A 14,736-nucleotide genomic window follows, 5' to 3' on the forward strand; every position below is an offset into this window, starting at 1 on the left:
AATGTTACTTAAGAACCTGCTATAATACAAGTAGATGGAGGCAATCTAATCACACAAGTCCTTAAAATTAGAGAAGATGTCCCATCTCTAGTTAGAGGGTGAGTGACTAAGGAAGAGACGAAGTTGCATGTTGCTGGTTTTGAAGATAGAGAAAGGAGCTGTAAGCCAAGTACTGTGAGTGGCCTGTATTGTGAAGAATATGGATTCTCCTCTAAAGCTTCCAGAAAGGAACCCAGCCTGCTGACACTTTTATTTTAGCTCACGGAGACTATGCCAGACTTCTGACATGCATAACTGTGAGATAACAGATTTGTGCTGTTTCACCACTAAGTTTGTGGTAATTGCTATATCAGCCATAGGAAATGAAGAGAAGCACTTGTCATTGTACCCGTGTACCTTTATACGCAACGCAGTCAGCAACTTACTATGCAAAGATGGTGCCATTATACCCGCTCATGCAAGATTCCACAATGCCTTTGGCCACAGTTGAGAACACAGACTCCTACAAATGTAAACACCAAGTATGTTAACATTTCATAAAAATAAAAATGTTTCCTAAACTACATTCTAAAATATAACAATAAAAGTTGTGTGCTTAGCCCTAGCTGATGTGGCTCAGTGGGTTGGAGCACAGTCCAGTCAAACCCCAAAAACGCTGCGGGTTCGATTCCCAGTCAGGGCACATACCTAGGTTTTGGTTTGATCTCCAGTCAGGGTGAGTAAGGGAGGATCTCTAAAAATCAACATAAAAATATCCTCAAGTGATTAAAACTTTTTAAAAAGCAGTTATTGACATAATAGTAATCTTAAATCAATCACTTTCTATTATGGACTGAATGCATCCTCCCCAAAATGCATATGTTGAACCCCTAATCCCGAATGTGGTGGTATTTGGAGATGGGCCTTTGAGAGGTAATTAGGTCTCCCTCTCTCCCTTACTATCCCATTCTCTCCCCTGCCTCTCCATCTCGCCACCAGTGAGGACAGTGAGAAGGCAGGTGTCTACAAGCCAGGAAGTGAGTCCTCACCAGGCACTGGATCTCCTGGCCTTAATATCTTGGACTTCCCAACCTCCAGGAACTGTGAAAAATCAATGTTTTTTTTTTAGGCCACCTAGTCTATGATATTTTTGTTAAAGCTGCCAGGGCTGAATAGGATACTCTCCTTAAAGTAGGCAGTTTCACTGTGCTTATCAATCATCCAAGTGGCTCTGAAAAGTACACCTTCACTAATCTCCATCAATGGATGGAGAGGAAGAGTGAAGCAAGGCTTGTCATTCTGACAGTTTAATGAAGGAAGAAAAATTAGTTAATAAAATTAAATTAAAAATATTTACGGAATGTCTGAGCTTCCTTATGTGAGATCTATCAAACTAAATAGGCCGGAAACAAAATCCTCACAAATAACAGAATCTTACATGTTCCAAAAGGAAAAGTTACACTTCCAAAATGATAATTACCTGAGTGGTGTCCATGCCAGCAACATGATCAAATGTGAAGGTCTTGGGCTCTGGGTTGGAGTGCAGCCGGAGAGTCGTAGAGGAGAGCACACTTAAGCATAAATTTTGCTCTCCATCAGCTGACCCGGAACCCTCTGTAGGTGGACGAATTCGCACAAAAACTTTGATGGCATCACCTTCATTACTGAAGACAAAAAATGTAGTAGCTGAGTTAATTGAAGAAACCTAAAAATGGATCTGAGGCTCACATTGCCTCTAATGTTTCTATACTGAGAGTTTCCCCAACCAAGCCCAAGATCTACCCCATTTACATTTATCTCTTTTAAGAGTCCCACACAATCCACACCGTTTACTGATTTGCTTCAGGATAGTCATCCTCATAAGCCTTTACTTGAAATCAACTCAAAGGCAGTTGATTCCAAGAAGCTCCAAGCACTGCTTATCTCTAATTCCCCTCGTAATAGCAAAAACAAAATGAGTCATCCAAGGGAGAATTATGGTATTGATTCTATCTTTTAAGCCTGGAAGGTGAGAGGGCAGGGTAGTGGGGAGATGTGATTTTTCCAGGATTCCAGGTAGCCAAGGACTAAGCTTAATTCTGAAACAAGCATCCCTTGTTTCAAGTACCCCTTACTATGCTAATTGGTTATTTCAGGAAAACTATATCCCTAATTATTTTGGTCTCATTAACAAGGTTTTTCCTTACCTTGGCTGGTTAGACTGACAATTTGTCACACTGCGTAACTCAGCTAGGAAAAAAGATAAGAAGTCATTAAAGGTGTTTAGAAGTGCAATATAAAAAATCCCATTCTTATCTAGCCTACTCTTTAGTTGCTGACACTCCTCCTCAGTCTCCTCAGCTCCCTGACCTCTGGACAGTGGGTGCTCCAGGGCCCAGGCCTTGATCTTCCTCTGTTCTATCCATACCCACTCCACTGATGCTGACATTCAGTCTCATCGCTTTAACTGCTTCCATCTACTGATGATTTCCAGATTTAAACCCTCTCCCAGGACCACACTCCTTAGCCCCAGACTCTCACACCTAATTGCCTACTTGACATCTCCAATTCAATGTCCAATAGGCGAGGTCATCCCTGATGTCCTTGTAACATGGCAACAGTCTACCCCTGGAGTCAGAAGATATGAAGACACGGCTCTGCCACTAATATTTCCATCTCAAACAAATGACCCGCCTCTCTGTTTTTATTTTCTTTATCACAGCCACTGGCTGAATTTTCCTTTAGGACCATGAGATTAGGCACTAGGGGGAGGTCCTTCTGGGTGACCAAGTGCACCGCTTTACATCTCTCTTTTAGGTGTCACAAGAAATAACCTTCATGGGCAAGAAAGGAAAAGCTGCAGAGAGCACTGCATGGGCTCTCTCCTCCCGTGTTCCCACGTCATGCTCCAGGTCTCTGGTCTGCTGAGAACGCAAGGGGCATGCATGCACATCAACCTCAACCCTGCTAACAAACTTAAAGGAGAGGGAGAGTTCCCCACGGACATCGCCACCAGCGCGAAGGGGCGCTGTGAATACCCCTGCTCCCATCACGTCTAGGAGAGTGAAGTATAGAGACAGGGCCCAGCCCTTTAATAGACATGCATATACCACTTTGCACTAATTATATCCCAGGCATCAAGTCTCCTGCTTGGGTTCAGATTTACTGAACAAATACTGTGGTTGTACAGGAAGCATGATGGACATTTTGGTCCAACAATGTACTCATCTGTGTGCTAATAACCTCTAAATACTAAACACCGTGGAGGAAAAGGAACACTTTTAGGTGGAAAAGAGAGCCTAAGGAGGTGTTGGGGGAAGGTTACAACTGACCTAAAAGGTTAATGAAACAAACACATCGGAAGAGAATTACGGTCGATCGACAGCTAGAAGCACTTAACGGTGCTGCAAGGCTCAAAGGCCTTTGAAAGGTCACCATTTCTTCAACCTTCATAGGCTTCTGCCCTTTGCCATTCACACCCTTCCCCGAGATCCACCAGCTCGGCGCAAAGTCGCCGCGAGGCAACGGGACTTTTAAAGGAGCGGGCGATGGAAGGGGTGGGGCATGCAGCACGCAGGAACAGCAAGGGACCAAGGAATCAGCGAAAATTAAAGGGTTTATCCCAAGGAGGAATGACAGCGCCCCTCTCCAGGAGAGGAATGAGCAGACGACTATTTGGGGAGAAAATAGGGGCTGTGAGACTATAAAGACCCTGCTGAACTGTGATTTAAAGTTCTCCCCCTCAGGAAGGTGAGCAACGTGGAACTAGCCAGGGCCGACCCTCAGGCACGGGTCCCGAGAGGGGCAGCCCGGGAGGGACACGGCGGGACGGGACGGGCGACGACAGCCGCGCCCCCCGCTCCCGGCTCAGCCCGAGGACCCGGAGCCGTCCCGGCTTGCGGCGTGCGCCCCAAGCGCTGATGGAGGGAGAGAAATCTCTGAGGGACAAAGATTCCAAACGCCTCCAGCCATTCAGCTCCCGCCTTTCGCACCGGGCGGGAGGCCGAGGGCGGCCACCCTTTCACCGCAGTATTTGGGGGCGGGGACGGGGCCACGAAGCCGGGGCTCCACACTTACTTTTGGAGCCGGGCGCCATGGCGCCCTCACCTCCGGATCCCGAGATCCACGCGGGGACGCCCTCAGTTCCACACGAGCGGCGAGCTCGGATTCCGCCCGCTCAAGATGGCCGCGAATTTGAATTTGGCGCCCGGGGAGGACGTTGACGTAAACACCGAGGCCGCCATGTTGCCCGGCCGGACGCCAGGGGGCGGGGCCTGCGTAACGTCACCAGCGGCGCCGCGGCGTCTGCGCAATCGCGAGGCGGCCCGGGGAGCCGGTGTTTCCCCCGCGCGGCCATGAGCAAGCGGAACCAGGTGTCGTACGTGCGGCCGGCCGAGCCGGCGTTCCTGGCCCGCTTCAAGGAACGGGTCGGCTACAGGGAAGGGCCCACCGTAGAGACCAAGGTGAGCCCGGGCCAGTCGCGGCGCGGAAGCGCGGCCGCCCCGCCGCTTCCGGCTTCTGCTTGGCCTCGGAGGCCGGGTCCTGACCGGCTCGCTCCTCGCGCCCGCCCCCGCCCCTCCATCCGAGTGGGCCCCGGACCCCGGGCTGGTCACACGGCTACAGCTCCTTGCGCGCAGGAACCTCTCTGTCGTTTTAGGGGTGCTGCTCAGTTCTCGAAAATGACTTGACGCAGGTAAAGCGCCTCGTCCTGGTAGATGGTTAAGAAAGATCGCTTTCCTGTCTCTTCTTTTCGCACTCGCTTATTCCAATACTCATGGTGAGCAGGGTTGGTGGTAGTGTCGTCCCCGTTTTCCAGATAAACGGGGGCCACTCGATCAAATGACCCGGTGGTGTCTGAGGCCTCGAGTCTGGAACATCTTTGGAGGAACGTCCCCGGTAAACAAAAGCCGCAACTGATTATTTTCTGGATGGGGTCAGTGGGAGTCAGCTTTTAAGCTCTCGCAGGCTTCCACCGTAACTGGTTCACACCAAAACCTACCCTTCCTAACAGAAGGAGACCATTGTGCATAGGGGATGTGTGGAGAAATAATTGATTTAGCACCTTGTGTCTTGCACTTGCACCAAGACCCCACCGCTCAGGTCCCTTAGAGAATAGTGAAAGAGACCGGCTGACTTGGGGAAATCATTCGACCCACCGAGTATGCGCTAAACCCAGGCACTGTGCCACGGTCCGAAACGACAAGAGATGGGCTCTCCAAGTGCCCTATTCAACACCTTCCTGCCTGCCGCACCGCTTCCTTCTCGGCCCTTCGCTTTGTCCTGTCATCTGTAATAACTCGCCTCACTTTGCACTGCAATCACTTGCTCTCCTGTGTGTTTCCACCACCAAATCAAACTCTCTACGTATCTTAATCCTCCTGTGTTTCCCCACCACCACCACCACCTAGCTCAATGCATGGCATCAAATACTACAGTGGGTGACAAGTTGCATGGGTGAGGTGACAATGCCTGTCATCAGGCAGGGCTTCATGGAGGAAGGGATGTTTAGATTGAATCTGGAGCGCGAACAGGTCAGCAGGTAGGGATGGAAGGAACAGCGTGGGTGACAGTGTAGAGATGGACTATTCATTAGGCAACCAGGAGCTGTTTTGGGTTAGAGAGAACACAATCAGGGCGTGACTGTTCCCTTGGACCAAAAATGGTGATGACGACAAAGATGATGAAGTTTGAGAAAAGGGACATGGATTCAGCAATGGGAAAAATACGAAGACCTGATTTTGTAGTTTGAGATCCTAGTAGTGATCATGTGTTCATAGTTGACACCCTTATGATGACAGTAGGAGAACTCTGAAAAGTTTTCCAATTAATACCAGTGATTTCGACTTATTTATATAATCAACAGACTTTTTCTTAAAGAGATACCCCACGTTCCTGTGTTTGTGAAACCAACTTCATTCTTAATCGGCTTGGTAATATAATCATCATTCTAGTGACCTGTTAGAAGAAGAGAGTTCATTATATAATTGGGTTCTAAACCATCGTATTCACCTTGAGAGTTAATTCAGGAGTGGCTTATAGCAGTCCTCGGGTTGCTGCCACTGTTCCTAGACTCTTTCATTTTCTAGCCAGTTGCATAAACAAAAAGTCAGAATTAACAATCCTCACTCTGATAAACACTAGGAATGATTTTATTTCACTTTCCCATTTTCTTGTCTTATAGTGCTTATTAACAACCTGTTTGTAGTCATTTATTGGAAACTTTCAGAGAAAAATAGGCAAAACTAATGAGTAATTAGGGAATGGATATCATTAAAGAGCATGCACTTGTCAAGTAATTTCATAATTTAAAAAGCACAAAATGTTTCCTATACTTCCATAATTTTATACACTTAGAACACAGCTGATAGGATACCTCCTAAACAAGCTGTTGGGAGGACAGATGAGCAGAGGTGGGAGAGAGTACCTTTTACTTGCTGCTTTCTGTGCTTGGTGGTGGTTGCTTATTTTTTGTCATATTTTGAGAAGGGATGGAAGTGAAAAGGGTTGATGAAGAGCAGAATTGATGTAGTTCAGCACTGTCCTGAGTAGGCTGGGAGCCCTGGAAGAATGTGAAGCAGAGGGCCCCATACTGGAAACTGCAAGCTGGGGTCATGCTGAGATAGAAACTAATCCCACTGGATAGGCACGCCAGGGTAGCTGGCAGCCTTCCCTACCTGACAGGTTAGGCTCTTGAGTTACTTGAAAATTTATTGCCAAACACATTTAGTAATAAAGTTACCCTTTTTACTTTAGTAATTAGTTTCTCGCAGAGACAATGCTTGTATTTGGTTTGGGGTCAGGGCCTACAAATCGTGTTCGTGTTTTCCCCCAGAGAATCCAGCCTCAGCTCCCAGATGAGGATGGTGATCACAGTGACAAAGAAGATGAGCAGCCCCAAGTGGTGGTTTTAAAAAAGGGAGACCTGTCAGCTGAAGATGTCATGAAAATTAAAGCAGAAATAAAGGCTGCCAAAGCAGGTAAGTCTGAAAGTAATGTGGTTTTTCTAACAATTTAAGAAGCCTGGAGTATGGAATTATTTTATATAATAGTATGGTATGTTGGAAGGAGACAGTCCTAGGTGCACACTTTGGCTTTAACACTTACCAGATGTGTGACCTTGAACAAGTTATTTCACCTCTCATCCTCAGTTTATCTCATCAGTAAAGTGGGAACAATAATTGTGCCCACCTTCTTGGGTTATTATGAGGATTAAATGTGAATTTAAATAAAAACATTCTGCTTTTTAAAACAATAGGTGGTTAGGTTCACAAACTGGTCAAGAGATCTCTAGTTAATTAGTGCCTGAAGTGTGGTGTACCATGTAGTATATTTTTTATTATTCACAACAACTTATTACATGGCTTTGGGGGAAATGTTGGGAGTTGCAGACAGTCACTTTTCAAAATAGTTATAGAAGTACAGCGTGATTGTAATCAATTAAGGACTGGCAATATTATGGACTGCTTCAGTGAGCTTTTAGTAAGGGACTGTGCACGTCTTGTTTCTTGTAGCTAGAGGCAGCGGAGAAGAGCGAGCTGAATCGATTCAAGTATCTCATACTTAGATATAGTATGAGATATTCTTGCCAATTAATTCTCTAATAAAGGCCAAATTATGAGGGGGAAAAGAAATGTCTTTAACTTTGTTTTTACTGCAGATGAAGAACCAGCTTCAGCTGATGGAAGAATCATGTATCGAAAACCAGCCAAGCGTTCCCCAGATGAAAAATATTCAGGTTTAACAGCAAGCTCAAAAAAGAAAAAGACAAATGAAGATGAAATAAACAAGCAGGACTCAGTTAAAAAGAACACACAAAAGCAAGTAAAAAACAGTAGCCTCCTTTCTTTTGACAGTGAAGATGAAAATTAGTAAGTATACATTTTTTGGACTGTCTTGAAGAGCCTATGGGGTGTTTTGAAAAATATTTTTTTCCTATTATAAAGATAATACAAATGTGTTATAGAAAATTTAGAAAATACCAAAAAAATTTAGTAAGATAAAAATAATGTCCATCCACCAGTACCCCTTTAACTGGAAATGCTAACTCTGTAGATGTTAACTAGTATTAACACTTTGTTGAATCCTTTATGGGGTGTGTATGTATGTAAATTATATTTTTTAACAAAATTTCGATTGTATTGTGTCTGTTCTCTATCCTGCTTCTCAGCTGACATTATATTGTGAATATTTTTCCAGGTCAGTAAAATTAAAAAACCTGACTTTAATAGCTATAGAGGATTTTGTAATTAAACAGATGTCCTACTGTGTGTCTTCCTCATTAGCAAAATTGCACTTTGGGTTGGGGAGACAATAATGCATGTCGTCAAGAGTACTTCCCAGCTCCTGCTACGGGAAGCCCTATGACAGTTCTGGCAAGTTATGAGAGACAAGTGGGTCTTGTACAAGTAAGGATCTAATAGGAATAATCTTGATACAAGTTAGGATCTGATGTATAACATGGTGAGTCTAGTTGGTAAAACTAGAGAGAGAGAGAGAGAGATACAAGTGGAAGTCTGCTTAATAAAGCCACTAGGGTTTTTGATACAAAAGGACAGATTTGGCAAGCATGTACTTTTGTCCAGTTTTATTGAGAAATAATTGACATAAGTGTATAGCATAATGGTTTGATTTACATCTGTGAAAAGTATTCAAATATTTTTAGTTTTTCATGCTTACTGTCAAACTGCCTTCTAGAGAGGCTTTACATTTTATTCATTTACCATCTACAGGAGCCCACTTTGCCTCATCCATGGTAGCAGTGCACCAGCGATGGGCTGGAACCAGCCTTTTCATTTTTGTCAATTTGATGTATTGAAAACGGTGTTTAATAGTTGACCTTAACTGACGTTTGATTTACCAGGGAGGCTAAACTGTTTTTCGTATTCAACATACCATTTTGTATTTTTGTCCAATTAACTTTTCATTTCCCATTAGCACCGTCATGTTTTCCTTACTAATTTGTAAATTACGTAATCTATCTTTTTTGTTATTGTTTCCCAGTCTCTGTATCAGATAAAGAGTCACTTGTATTCTCTTGTTGTTTTTATTTTTTACAATTTAAACTTTGTTCCCTCTGGAGTTTATTTTGGTATACTTTTTTCTTGAATAATTAACCCTTTGCGGTCGTATTAAATTTGGACATGGGTGTCGTACTGGTCGGAATTAATTTCCATTGAAAGAGCAGTGATACATAACATGCTAGATTATGAAGGATAAACAAGGTTTATGAACTGATACATGAATGGAGTTAAGATTCATACGGTTCCTTGCTGTGGTGGCTGAGAGCAGACATACGACTGGAATGGTAAAAAAGCTTTGGTGGCTGAGAGTAGACAAACGACCGCAAAGAGTTAATTTTCCTAAGACCACATCTGTTTCTCACTTACTTGAAAGATCGTCTGAATGAGAGATTTCTCTCATTTTCAAGGTCGGGAACAGATTCTCCTGAAGTCTTCATAGGGAGCACAGCCCTGCCAACACCTTGACTTCAGCCTAATGGAACTGATTTCAAACTTCTGGCTTCTAGGACTCAGAGTGCATTTCTGTTCTAAGCTACCAAGCTTGTGATAACATGTTACAACAGCCATGGGAAACTAATACATAAGTGATGTTGGACAGATTCATCAAAAGATGTCAAAATGAGCCCTGGCCAATGTGGCTCAGTTGGTTGGAGCATCGTCCCGTACACCAAAAGGTGGTAGGTTTGATTCCCGGTTGGGGAGTATACAGGAATCAACAATCTTGTTTCTCACATTGAGGTTTCTCTCCCTCTCCCTTCCTCTCTCTCAAATCAATAAAAACATATCCTCAGGTGACAGTTTTTAAAAAAAAGTCAAGATTAGTGGCCAAAACATTGAAAAGCAGAATATTTACAGTCTCAAAGTATCTCTCAAGATAATTACAAAAGAATTAGTAGCTTTACAGTAAAGAAACCAGAGATGCTGCCTTATCTGAATGATCAAAGACATATTACCAGTAATAAGTCATACTTGACATCATTACCTGACATGATGCACTGAGAAGGGCACATCACTTCCAAAGCCCAAGATCTTTCTAGGGACTTCCTGTTGCCCTTTTCAAAGACAGAGCTTATCAAGGGCAACCCATGTCCAGTACTGAAGAAGCCAAAATCCTAGGATGTGGAAATGGTACAAGAATGTCAAGAATGTTTGTAAAAAAAATTACATTATGAGAACCAAAAAAAACTAATGCTGAACTTTGCTTGTTTGTAATAGCCACATTTAAAAACTTTTGGAACATCTATAACTCAAAACTAATTAATGGCAGTTATTATATACAGCCCATTTTATTCTCAAGACAACCCTAGCAAATATTCTCATATTCTTTGGGGGTAGAGGGGTGGGGAAAACAGGCTCAGTAAGGATAAGGTCACACACACACACAAAGTGGCAGAGAGGGCATCAAACTCAAGTATTGAGTCTATTTTCTTAACTTCTAGAACACACTACCTCTTGCTCAACATAGAAAACATTTATCCCAATTGAAGACTCAGTCTTAAGCTCTAAGAATTTAAGGGAAAAGAGTTTTCACACAAGTCTTTCCACGCTGGTTATATCCAAGTTTTAGTCTCCAGCATGAAGCTTCTGATGTCGAACAAGTGCTGAACTGTGCCTAAAGGATTTCTCGCATTCAGCACATTCATAAGGTCTTTCTCCTGTATGGATTCTGTAATGTTCACTAAGGTGTGCTTGCTTGCGGAAAGGTTTTTCACACTCACTACACTTAAAAAGTTTCTCTCCAGTGTGAGTTCTCACATGTTCAACAAGGGATGAGTTCTGAGTGAAGGCTTTACCACATTTATTACAAGTGTAGGGCTTCTCTCCTGAATGAATTCTCTGATGCTGCACAAGGCATGCACTCTGATTAAAGGCTTTCTCACATTCGTTACACTTATAAGGTTTATTCCCAGAATGACTTCTCTGATGACGACTAAGGCATATGCTCTGACTGAAGGCTTTGCCACATTCCTTACATTTATAAGGTTTCTCTCCAGTATGAATCCGCAGGTGTTTAATAAGGGATGGACTCTGACAAAAGCCTTTGCCACATTCATTGCATTTGTAGGGTTTCTCTCCGGTGTGAATTCTCTGATGCTGGACAAGGACTGCTTTTGTTTGAAAGGCTTTTTCACATTCATTACATTGATAAGGTTTCTCTCCCGTATGAGTCCTCAGATGTTGAGTAAGACTTGACTGTTTACAGAAACAAGTTCCACATTCACTGCATACATAGGGCTTCTCTCCTGTGTGAGTCTTCTGATGCTGAGTAAGAGATGATCTCTGGGTAAAGAATTTTCCACATTCACTACACTTTGAAGGTTTCTTCTGCATGTTAAATCTCTGATGTTTCATTTGCAGTGGAATCTGACAAGAATTCATGCTGCTTGTAACACAACAAAGGGGTGTTTGTCCAATAGGTTCAGGTTTAAAAGAAACCTCTCAAATTCATGACAGTTAAAAGGTACTTTCTCAAAGATGATTATCGTTAGAGTAACACTGTTCTGGGAAAGGGCTGTGTATATGTGCGCGTGTGTTGTCCTCTCAACTATTCCTGCAGGATTTCCCCTCCTATTCCTTGTTCAGCATGCTTCAATTTCTCCAAAGATGAACCCCTGATGACCAGGCTCTCTGACTCTCCACATCTTTCTCAAGTCATTTAACACTGGTCTTCTCGCCAGGAAAAAAATTCACAAAGGAAAATGTCCTCTACGCAGAACAGGGACCTGCATGTGGGGTCTTGATTTTTAACCTCTTTTTAATAATAGAGAAAGATCACAATGACCTGGGGAAAAGATCAGAAGAGGTGATAGGGAGAAGGAGATTAAGTAGTGCCAGGTCCTGGGAAATCTATAAAATTCCCTATAGTGACTGATTCTGAAACATCCAAAAACTAAAAACTACTCTAGGTAATTTAGGTTCAAACAGTGATAAACAGTAGGAGAACATGAAAAAGAAATATACTAATCTTGGGTAAATTAACTGTTGGAGAAAATTACTGCCCACCTATAGTCTTTACTCCTCAAAAAAGAGGTGAAAAGTAATTGTATTTCCTTAGGTTGCCTATAAGCAGTATCTTGGCAGAGCAGTGACAAAGTTTCTCAAGATTTCAAAGGTGACCCCAGCTGTAACTTTCATTAGGTCCACTTAACCAATCCTCCCTTATTCACTCACCTGGACAGGTGTCTCTTTGGACCTCTCTCTTTCTTAAAACATTCAGCATCTATAGCTCTCCCCCTAGGTAAAACCAGGAAATCTCTAGGTTTGAACACTAGAGTCCTGCTTATTAAAAGAAAGTAAGATATGCCTGTTTTGTTTGCAGAAATGTAAGCTACAGATGGTCCTTAGGGAAGAAGCTCCCATTGGATAGCAACTTCACGAAAGCATAATGGTCCAGGATCTGGCTCTCACCTTTGAAGCCAAGAAATGCTTCAGAATCTGATGTATACTAATATAATTCTAAAGGACAGTGATGTAGAAAACAAAGTCACTTAACTAATTTACAATGAAAAATTTTTATGCTCATTGTCAGCTGGTTAACATTCTCTCCACTATAGGAAAACTGCACGGGAACCAAATCATTGTCATCAGAACACTCTTTGGGAAGCAGAGAAATAAAGAGACTGAAATACTTAGACAATCCTAATGGCATCAAACTTTGAATCCCTGGTGCCCTGAATAAAGGCAGACGGAATCCGAGAACGGAAATTTAGGTACCACACATCAAAGCAACCTTTTCCCAGAATGATGCTGGAGACACACATTCTTAGTCTGAGGCTCCTTTTTATTTTAGTTATCTAATTATGTTACACATAAACATATCCTCACTTAAAAATATTTAGATAGTATGGAAGTATACAGGATAAAATAGTAATTTTTATAACCATCGCTATCCCACCCAACCTAAGCAAACCCATTCCCTTCCCAGAGATTGTCATGATTAAGTTTGGAGTATATTCTTTAAGTCTTTTTTCTACATATTTTCAATACACACATAGTATTTGACTCTCTAAACAAATAAAATCATTCTATAGGTGCTGCTATGCAATTTGCCCTTTTTTCACTAAAGAATGTGTCTTAGAGATCATTTCATGTTGGTACATACAGATCTACTGGGCTGAGAATGAACTGGTACACACTGGTATATATGCACAAAATGTTTATGGTCTGAGACTGATCTGATTGGGCAGTCCTGTACCATACTGGTTGTTATACATACTGACTATTTTGCCTGAACCTATCTCTCTGTCTGCTGTATAAACTTCCAGTATGGACACATAAAAATAAAAGTCAAGTGGTTTAAACTGCTAAACATAAAACCGAAACTCTAACCATATTTTTATTTCCTTTATTGTCTCAAAATAAAAAGGTGGTTTTTTTAATCATACAAAGAATGCATGCTCATTCTAGAAAAGTCAGTCTAAAACTGAAAATTTCCTTGAAATCCTACCACCCCGAGAAAATAGGTGCTTTCTGGTGAACTTTCCCCTAGGCATTTCTCAATGTGTACATATATTATATGTATGTATTAGACTAGACTGAATTCTTTAGAATATAGTCATGATCTAGTCACACATTTCCCATAATCTAAAAACCCAGTTCACCCAGTACTCTTCCTACTTGGTTTAACAGATACCCAGGCTCCACACTGCTTTCTGATGGTCAATAACAATGGCAGCTGTGATTACTTAGGCTTTTGTTCCAAATAAGGCAGGAGCCCATTGCATATTCTCCAAGGAAACAATCACCTTTCAATGGGTCTTCCAATAACTTACTATCAGTTTTCCCAGATCTGACCACTACATCATGAAGGCACTACACTTAGCAGTTCAGTGAGTGGTTTCAAGGTGTTCCACCAGATTACTGCAGAGGGAGGTAGCTAGTTTTGCTACAGTTTAAGGACATGTGATTAAAATAATTAGTGCAATGCCCAGCCTGCATGGCTCAGAAATTGAGCATCAACTTATGATCCAGGAGATTGTGGTTTGAGTCAACATCAGGGCATATGCCTGGGTTGCGGGCTGGATCACCAGCAGGGGGCGTGCAGAAGGCAGCCAATGAATGACTCTCATCATTGATGTTTCTATCTTCCCTTCCCTTCCTCTCTCTGAAATCAATAAAGATATATTTAAAAACAGAAAAATATTTTTTAAAAAATTAGTGCATTCTCTGATCTGTCCTATAACCCATTATGCCATAGCCTTCTTCCACAATAGGCCACTCTCACTCTGATTTCAATAAGATGGCTCCATTTCTGGGTGGTTCTATGTTTTCAGTCTGAAGGGTCTCCCCTTCTAGTCTGAAGGGTGATCACTGGTGGACCCACTATAGGTCTGCCACCAAATAACAACCCATCCTGAGCTCTCTAGTTCAGTTTCACTTACCCAGAGAAGAGCTGCTAGGAACACAAGGGATACTGGTTTGTCTCCTGGGGACTCTTCTCTTGAAGGGCAGAATCTGAGGCACAGAGGGGGGAGAAAGAGCACCATAAATTGTCAGCCTACTTCATACTCAGGATTCAGGGGAACCCAGGAATATCCCAGCCCTAACCAAATGACTATTTTAAATCTGAATTAAAGAATATCATTGTTTGTCTATCATTAAGGACAAAAAGTCAGCGAGTGGGTAGACTTCAGGAGATGTGGCAATGCACAAGGGAAAATGGCAGGTGCCCATAAGGACTAAGTATCCTGGGGAAAAAATTCTTCCACAGAAGATAAGGTTGGAGCCTGAAGCCCCTCTCTCCCCTCACCCCGCTCCA

At 42.7% G+C, this 14,736-nt stretch overlaps 3 protein-coding genes across 6 annotated transcripts in view; 1 reads left to right on the top strand and 2 right to left on the bottom strand.

Moving 5' to 3' along the window:
• Positions 1-14,736, bottom strand: part of KIF15 (kinesin family member 15) — a 49,673-nt gene that overhangs the window by 33,914 nt on the left and 1,023 nt on the right. For 2 of the 3 annotated variants that reach the window (XM_087824823.1, XM_087824822.1), the window contains exons 1-4: positions 4,036-4,171; positions 2,166-2,208; positions 1,460-1,643; positions 426-502 (exon numbers count right to left, since the gene is read on the bottom strand). In XM_087824823.1, the coding sequence (XP_087680949.1) occupies positions 426-502; positions 1,460-1,643; positions 2,166-2,208; positions 4,036-4,054 (323 nt within the window). In that variant the 5' untranslated portion in view covers positions 4,055-4,171. Of the gene's footprint in view, positions 1-425; positions 503-1,459; positions 1,644-2,165; positions 2,209-4,035; positions 4,172-9,960; positions 10,091-14,359; positions 14,433-14,736 lie in introns of those variants that run through there. The other variant, XM_087824821.1, reaches the window with a different exon arrangement.
• KIAA1143 (KIAA1143 ortholog) lies at positions 4,279-9,036 on the top strand. Its single transcript, XM_016196144.2, has 3 exons — positions 4,279-4,421; positions 6,791-6,935; positions 7,616-9,036. Exons 1-3 carry the CDS (start codon positions 4,314-4,316, stop codon positions 7,825-7,827), a joined length of 465 nt encoding a protein of 154 aa, XP_016051630.1. The 5' UTR covers positions 4,279-4,313; the 3' UTR covers positions 7,828-9,036.
• Positions 6,958-14,427, bottom strand: ZNF501 (zinc finger protein 501). 2 transcript variants are annotated; one of them, XR_015715693.1, is made up of 3 exons: positions 14,360-14,427; positions 9,961-11,760; positions 6,958-7,706 (listed from the first exon to the last, which is right to left on the bottom strand). XR_015715693.1 is itself a non-coding variant. In XM_087824840.1 (2 exons), the coding sequence occupies exon 2, from the start codon at positions 11,355-11,357 to the stop codon at positions 10,542-10,544; it is 816 nt and encodes a 271-aa protein (XP_087680966.1). In that variant the 5' UTR covers positions 11,358-11,760; positions 14,360-14,427; the 3' UTR covers positions 7,693-10,541. The 2 variants fall into 2 exon arrangements, 1 of the variants encoding a protein (XP_087680966.1); XM_087824840.1 differs by having other exon boundaries at positions 7,693-11,760.

Source organism: Miniopterus natalensis, chromosome 15, assembly GCF_054644295.1.
Source record: "Miniopterus natalensis isolate mMinNat1 chromosome 15, mMinNat1.hap1, whole genome shotgun sequence".
Lineage (NCBI taxonomy): Eukaryota > Metazoa > Chordata > Mammalia > Chiroptera > Miniopteridae > Miniopterus > Miniopterus natalensis.

Excerpts from the sequence above, each read along its gene's own strand:
- KIAA1143 (XM_016196144.2), top strand. The coding sequence starts at position 4,314 with ATGAGCAAGCGGAACCAGGTGTCGTACGTGCGGCCGGCCGAGCCGGCG. Across the intron at positions 4,422-6,790 it reads GGCCCACCGTAGAGACCAAG|AGAATCCAGCCTCAGCTCCC; the intron begins GTGAGCCCGGGC and ends GTTTTCCCCCAG. Across the intron at positions 6,936-7,615 it reads AATAAAGGCTGCCAAAGCAG|ATGAAGAACCAGCTTCAGCT; the intron begins GTAAGTCTGAAA and ends TTTTTACTGCAG.
- ZNF501 (XM_087824840.1), bottom strand. The coding sequence starts at position 11,357 with ATGAATTCTTGTCAGATTCCACTGCAAATGAAACATCAGAGATTTAAC.